This window comes from Solanum stenotomum, chromosome 2 (assembly GCF_019186545.1).
Source record: "Solanum stenotomum isolate F172 chromosome 2, ASM1918654v1, whole genome shotgun sequence".
Classification (NCBI taxonomy): domain Eukaryota; kingdom Viridiplantae; phylum Streptophyta; class Magnoliopsida; order Solanales; family Solanaceae; genus Solanum; species Solanum stenotomum.
Window position 1 is genome coordinate 69124963 of NC_064283.1, and position 7501 is coordinate 69132463.

The 7501-nt window shown below is 31.2% G+C and overlaps 1 protein-coding gene across 1 annotated transcript; it reads right to left on the reverse strand.

The window, feature by feature from the left end:
- Window positions 1–235: 235 nt before the first annotated feature.
- LOC125855390 (PHD finger protein MALE STERILITY 1) lies at window positions 236–3750 on the reverse strand. The gene is made up of 3 exons (XM_049535110.1): window positions 3315–3750; window positions 2343–2667; window positions 236–1653 (listed from the first exon to the last, which is right to left on the reverse strand). The coding sequence occupies exons 1-3, from the start codon at window positions 3616–3618 to the stop codon at window positions 237–239; spliced, it is 2046 nt and encodes a 681-aa protein (XP_049391067.1). The 5' UTR covers window positions 3619–3750; the 3' UTR covers window position 236.
- Window positions 3751–7501: the final 3751 nt, after the last annotated feature.

Sequence of the window (7501 nt, forward strand, 5' to 3'; positions counted from 1 at the left end):
AAATTTCTAACTTTGTGGATGCCTGACATGACTTGTAAATGTACACACAAACAAGATAGATGTATATATAGAATATCATGACAACCATTATCATGTAATTTCAACAAGATATTAGAATAATATATCTCCCATATCCATAAAACATTTCTTCCAACTTAAATAGTAGTAATGCATAAATAGTTGTAAACAAATATTAATTATACCCTTTTTTTCTTCTTTTTATTGATAGAAATTATCTAAGGTAATGAAGGAAATTGTAAGATATCTTGCTCACACTTATTACAAAGAAATATATCTGAAATTGCTTCATGATTTGGTATATTAACACATCTAGTGTGTTGCCAAACTTCACAAATATCACAACAAATCATCCTTTCACCATCTTCATCTTTAGTCCCACAAATACAATCCACAATAATATTATTCTTAATTCCTTCAAATATCCCTCCATTAATATTAATATCATCATTATTTGACATTATTACCCCTCCTAAAACAATCTTGCTTCCTGGTTTCATCACATTAAACACCAATTCTATTCCACTAATTGGGCTCATCAAGTTGTTAATTGATCTTGTGGTAAAGTTCCTTAATCCCAAATACATATCCCCAAAAGTTTTTTCAACTTCAATTTTTAGCTCATCAAATGTGACATCATTTCTCATTAAGAAACACTCAAATGGGGTCATTACCTTTTCTTCTACACCAAATCCATCATTGGTTGCCAACATAATCGCGCAATAAATCTTGGATTTGTCTGTTTCAATTCTTGAATCTGGCTCTGATACCCCTTTAGATACCCCTTTATATTCCTTGAGGAAGTACTTCGTGTCTAGGATTATTCTAGAAGCTGTTGGAATTGTAGCAAAAACGCCCGTGTAATTTGACATTAATCCCTTATGCTCTTTTAGAATATTGTTGTACAAGAAGTATATGTCCTTCATAAGTTGCACCCATGTAATTTTGTATTGTTGTTTCCCTTTTGAGTCATTAACCCTAAAACCTTGATCTTGTTTAGGGAATGCTTTAGATATATCCTCTAAACAATATTCCAAAACTTTAGTTACTGGATTTAAGCATCGACGAACCAAATACTTCCCAACAATATGATTCCCTAATGACTTGAGCACGAAATCAAGCAACCCTGTATCACCAATATAAGCACGAGCAGCATCACGAACCTCTTGCCTAGACACCCATCGCAATTCAGCCCTTTTTAGGGCTTCCACAACAACCCTAATAGCCATTTCAACGCGTTTAGGTGACCATCTACAAGTGGTGTCAACCAATAACCCTGGATAACATGAGGTAAGATTATTGTTTTCCTTTGGAATCCTTGATTTGAGCTCCAACATGAAATGAAAGGCATCACAAAGTGTGACTAATGAGTGACCAGATAACATTTGGTACCTTGATAACACTATTAATATCTCATTTATATTTATAATCCCTACATGATGATGTGCTAATAAGGCTAATGGCATGTTTTGTAAGGCATTAATTGCATTTTGATATGTTTCTTGTGTTACACCAAAGCTTCCACGCCCAAATTTGTAACCCCATCGACCAAACCATGGCTCACCATAGGCTAATGTGTTGAGTAGTCTTAGATCCATGCCTTTCTTTGTTGAGATATCTCTTAAGCTTACTTTCCTTCAAAACATAGAGAAATTATTATTGTTTTCGATCTCAAATATTAGTCGTTTTGGTAATCTAAAGTTGTTGACTTTTCAAAAAAGTAAGGAGTTATTTATGACTTTAAGTGCAAATGTAAAGGAAAATGAAGGATATATAATTAAGATAAATACGATGATTAAGGCTAATGGGTGCGTACAAGCATGAAAGATATTCCTGGTGTATTGTTTTATGTGATGTCTGCTTGATTGAACACATAGTTTAAGATGTCACTATATATTATAGCAAAATAGTTCGAACCATTACTAATATATTTGTGTTTCGTTTTATGTGACATTTGTTTATAATGTTTTAAAAACGGAAGATACCTTTCTATATTTCAAAATAAATTAACGTTAAACTTTCTATTTTACTTGACAGTAGTAGAGCTAAATTGTTAAAAAAAAAGTAAACGCGGGAGAAAACAAGGAATTAACATATACTACATAAAATTTGTTGAACTTGTATATATAATGATGTAGTTTATTATCAATGGGGTTCGAAGGAACCTCAATTGCGGCACTCTAACTCCATCCCTGATTGCAAATATGTCCTAACAAGTTTAAGACTATAAATTTTAAAGTTCTCTATTTGTCAAATTTCATGTTGAATTAAACAGCGTCAAATAAAATGAAATGAGAATAATAGTTAAGTTGATGATGACAAACCTAGCACGAAGTCCAATGCAAAGTCGATCCCAAAAGTCCATAATAGAGTGGCCAGGCAAGTCAGAAGAAGTAGGAGTCTCCAATGATCCATTGACACAAAGCAAATGCCCAAAACCATTAGAATGAAACACACCATGCATCATATGACCTTCTATTTCTATCAAATTCAACTTACTTTTAATTATTTCTCCACCAATAATATTATTACTATCTGTTTTGTATTTGTATTTTTGTCCACCTCCTCCTTCTACACAAGCTCCAATTGTGTCCTTTGAAGGCAATAGGAAATGGTATTTCTTGTTGCACATCAAATTGTTGCCCCATCCTGAGTTACATTTTGGCCATGCATAAGTACTTGATGAGTTTAACTTTTATACACTGATAGTCGATTGGTGGCAAAACTAGTTTTTTCATTAAGAAAGTTGAAAAGGTAAACATGTGAAGAAATTAAGAGAATTCGATTTATAGTGTATGGATGTTATCATATGGTCTTGTTGAATTAAATTAAGGTAGGTTTAAATGAGTTATGTTAATAAGTCATGCAATCCGTTCAATTCTTACTTTTGTTTTGAACGAGAATTAATGGCTCCATCAATATTGACGATCTGTGATAAGTGGGATAATATATAATCAATATAACAAGTTATCTGCTATAACAAATTAAAGTAGGCAGTATATCGATAAATTTTCAAAAGGAGAATTCTACAAAAGTATTAAGTGAATATGCAAAATACTAAGATGAGGAGAATTGCGCAAGTATAACATAAAGTCATGCTAAGCAAATTTTAAATTTTTAAGTATAATTTTAGTAATTTCACTTAGTAGTTGATTTAATTTCACCAAACACAAACCTAACAAATGAAGTTACTAAACACTACATGTTCCAAATATACTATTAATCTTCTTCTCAGTGACATATTCAAAATTTAAACTTCACGTTAATTTGTAATAATTCTCGAATAATGATATTACCTATGTATTGACAATGTTTGCAATGAGGATTGAGTGACAATTCAACTTGTTCTTCAACAACAAATAGGAACACATGCATTGGTGGATGTCTATGAACTTCCAATTGAAATGACCAAATACTCCCATTTTCTTGTTGTGCAAATTCCAAAAGAAGTTTGACATTTTGGTCGAAATTGCACCCAATAAACTCTGTAGGAAACCCTTGTTCACCAAAATTCTTGAACTTAAATAGTACCCTCTCATTATTATTTCTCTTCCTTTTCTTCGATCCGCTCAGATCTAAAGTCGACATCTTCTTCACCATCAGAGGAACCAAAGATAGATCATGGATTCAAGAAAATTTAAAGAGAGTTCGTTACTTACTAGTTACAACTTACCAACCTCTCTACCTAGCTAGGTGTTTTAAAGAAAATTAAAAAGGGTAACACACACTTAATTTGCCAAAAATGACCAAAAATATAAAAATGAGTCATTCAAAATGGATGGTTTTATTATGTTTGTACAAATTTTGGAAAATTTTATTATGCAAATCTATCGCAGAAAGCAAGAGTTACATGCATGTATTTTAAAATTGGAACCATGCTTTTGGTCATGTTGCAAATGTTAAACCATTTTAATTAATTGCTTAATTACCCCCGGCAAATTCTATGGTCAGTTGAGACATGCTGAAAGTTATGTATAATAAGGGTACTATAGATTTAATTAGTATGGAAATTATATTAACACAATGTTACTGGCCAACTATATACTTGGACATTTAAAAATGAGCGGGATTGATAAATAAATGAGAATTTTTTTAGAAATAGCAAATATAATAGATATAATAAAGCTCTATAGTTATAGTTTCAATAATTGTGCTTCATAGCTATAGTTTTGTACTTTTGTTTGCTATGGAGACTGCGGTTTGTATATTTCTATTTGTTTGTATATTTCGCTTGCGAATATACAAGTAAGTATACACAAATTATGTATTTATACATTTTGGATTTTTTAGAACTCCATTTGTATATTTCACTTGCCAATATACAAATAGGGTAATTTGTTATGAATTTTTCATAAATCGTATATAAATAGCTAGAGTAAGAATATACAAAATTCTAGATTTATACAATCAGGAAACGAATTATACAAATCAGGTGAATAGCATGAATTGAGGAATTGTAGCCGCGAATTACAATTTTCTTAAAGTATAGTTATAATACCTAATATAGGCTAAATATTTGCTATTCGGCATAATTTTCCCATAAATAAACGGGTCATTGACCGTCCAAAAGTTATTTGGATTAAAATTGGTTGGACTGAAATAGGCTAATAGCTTATTAGTAGTGATAATTCTCTTAAAGGAAATTACATATATATACTGCTCGGCCAATTAATTTAGAGGAACTTTCATATATAGCCACTCAAAAATAGTCTAATTACTTTTCATAGCTATAGTTTGATAATTACAATTTGTAGCTACATGTCATAGGGAAAAGAGAGGCGAGCGAGACTGGGAGAGAGAGGAGAGAGGCGAGCGAGAGAGGGCAAAAGGTGAATTGTATATGTATATCGGTTAGATAATTGTATATTATACATATGTATTGGTATATATGGCAAGCGAGATTGGGAGAGGGAGGAGAGAGGCGAGCGAGAGAGGGCAGAGAGTGGGAGAGAGGTGAATTGTATATGTATATCGGTTAGATAATTGTATATTATACATATGCATTTGTATATATGGCAAGCGAGATTGGGAGAGGGAGGAGAGAGGCGAATGAGAGAGGGCAGAGAGTGAGAGAGAGGTGAATTGTATATGCATATCAGTTAGATAATTGTATATTATATATATGTATTTGTATATTCTGGCGAATCATACATATACAAACGTGGCTAATTATACAAACTCGAAGTCAACCCACGTAATTAATGTATAATGTTAGTCGTGAGTGGTAATTATAGCAAACTATAGCTATGATGAGTAGTTAAGTAGTATAAGTTTGCTTAACCGCGTAATTTTCCCATTAATCTATTAGTATAGCCAAAATTATACTATTAATGTATAAGTTGTGTATAGGTGTATACATATACATTAATAGTGTGTATTTTGGCTATATAAACTTATAAAGAGTATTGCACAATTGTATCATACTTTATATATGAGCTAATATCAATGTCACACTTAACTATCTTAAATTCAAACTATACAAGCAATATGTTAAACTTCAAACATTTTGTTTGAAATTTGACCTGATAGTCCCAACTTTATACTCGTATATATAACATTTGTAACTTCATCCCTATTTTCAACTTTAATCCCATAAATTTGAAATTGATTTTAAAGGCGCCTAAATATTAAATATTCTATAATTTTGGCTATGTCTTAAATAGTGATCCTCCGAGAAATTATATGTGCACTTGCCCCCTTTAACCCTGGTAAACAAGGCATTGGGGTTGTTTGGTTTGAAGACAAGTTATGATGTGATTAGTTATCCTGGAATTACTTGTCCTGATATTATTTCTTATTGATTGTTTGATTTGTTATATTAAAGATAATAAGCATTTGCATTCTTTCTAAAAAAAATTATTTGTTTACAAAAATACTCTCCACATTATTTAACTTCTATACATATTTTTTTATAGAGCTTTTGTTATAGGATTGCAATATTTTACTCTAAAAATATTGATAAAATAATATTCTACTGTCCAAAAATAATTATTATTTTCTATAATTTGGTTTTAACCTTATCCAAAATAGGCAAAAACTTGATATCTACAGCATGCCTATATATATATTTATAAAGTATGATAGAATTGGAATGTTCTCCACTTGGCGGAAGATATTTTGGAATAGTTTGTTTTGGAAGCATTTTATTCTTAATGTATTCATTTTAATATATAGGATTTAATTGCTAAACAATCAAACTACAATTAAATAAGCATTAGAAGGATAAAAAATGCATTAAAGTAACCATAAAATTGGATCAAAACTCATCAAAAACTCTATCAAAGCAACATTAAAAGTTGACAAAAAATTACTAAAATAACCTAAACTTAACAAAACAGTAAAAACTGCATTTAAATAGCAAAATCTGAAAGAAAAAAACTGCACTTAAACAGCAGAAACTGACGAAGATTAAACTGGATAAAATCTGGTGTTAGAAGTGATAATAAAAAAGGATTGAAGGGGTAATTTTGTCATTTGAATTATATATCCCATGTTATTCCACCAAAAGAGAGGGATAACTTATCCCAGTACTATTTACTAATCCTGGGATAAGAGACACTAAAGTTTTATCCCATGACTATTTTCTCTTATCCATCACACCAAACGACCCCTAAAGGTATTATTCGTGATAATGAGTTTCACTTTTGACTTCATATTCGAGATATTAAGATATGAAGTTAGGTTTTGACAATTCAAAACTTTAAAATGCACAAATCTTCTTGAAAAGGCGGAGGGTTTAAAGTATGCCAAAATTCAACTAAATTAAATTAAAGTTAAGTTGCATATCTAAAAGCAATTCTATTATTATTTACGTTAATTTTTGAATAAAAATGTACATTTCACGCTTAAAATAGTCTGATCTTTAATTTTTGTCTTTTAACAATTGAACTTATGTTTCATACGATATAAATTCTTTAGAAACAAGGGAAAATTATGCGGTTAAGCAAACTTATACTACTTAATTACTCATCATAGCTATAGTTTGCTATAATTACCACTCACGACTAACATTATACATTAATTACGCGGGCTGACTTCGAGTTTGTATAATTAGTCATAGTTGTATATGTATAATTCGTCAAAATATACAAATACATATGTATAATATACAATTATCTAATCTATATACATATACAATTCACCTCTCTCCCACTCTCTGCCTTCTCTCGCTCGCCTCTCTCCTCTCTCCCCCAATCTCGCTCGCCTCTCTCCTCCCTCTCCCAATCTCGCTTGCTATGTATACAATTGCATATGTATAATATACAATTATCTAACATATATACATATACAATTCACCTCTCTCCCCTTCTCTGCCCTCTCTCTCTCGCCTCTCTCCTCCCTCTCCCAATCTCTCTTGCCATATATACAAATATATATGTATAATATACAATTATCTAACCTATATACATATACAATTCATCTTTTTCCACTCTTTGCCCCCTCTCTCTCACCTCTCTCCACTCTCTCCCAGTCTCGCTCGCCT

Bases quoted from the DNA above. Each gene is read 5' to 3' on its own strand.
- LOC125855390 (XM_049535110.1), bottom strand. From the start codon at position 3,618: ATGGTGAAGAAGATGTCGACTTTAGATCTGAGCGGATCGAAGAAAAGG. The intron at 2,668-3,314 runs GTAATATCATTA...AATGTAACTCAG, and splicing joins CAAACATTGTCAATACATAG to GATGGGGCAACAATTTGATG. The intron at 1,654-2,342 runs GTTTGTCATCAT...TATGTTTTGAAG, and splicing joins TGCATTGGACTTCGTGCTAG to GAAAGTAAGCTTAAGAGATA.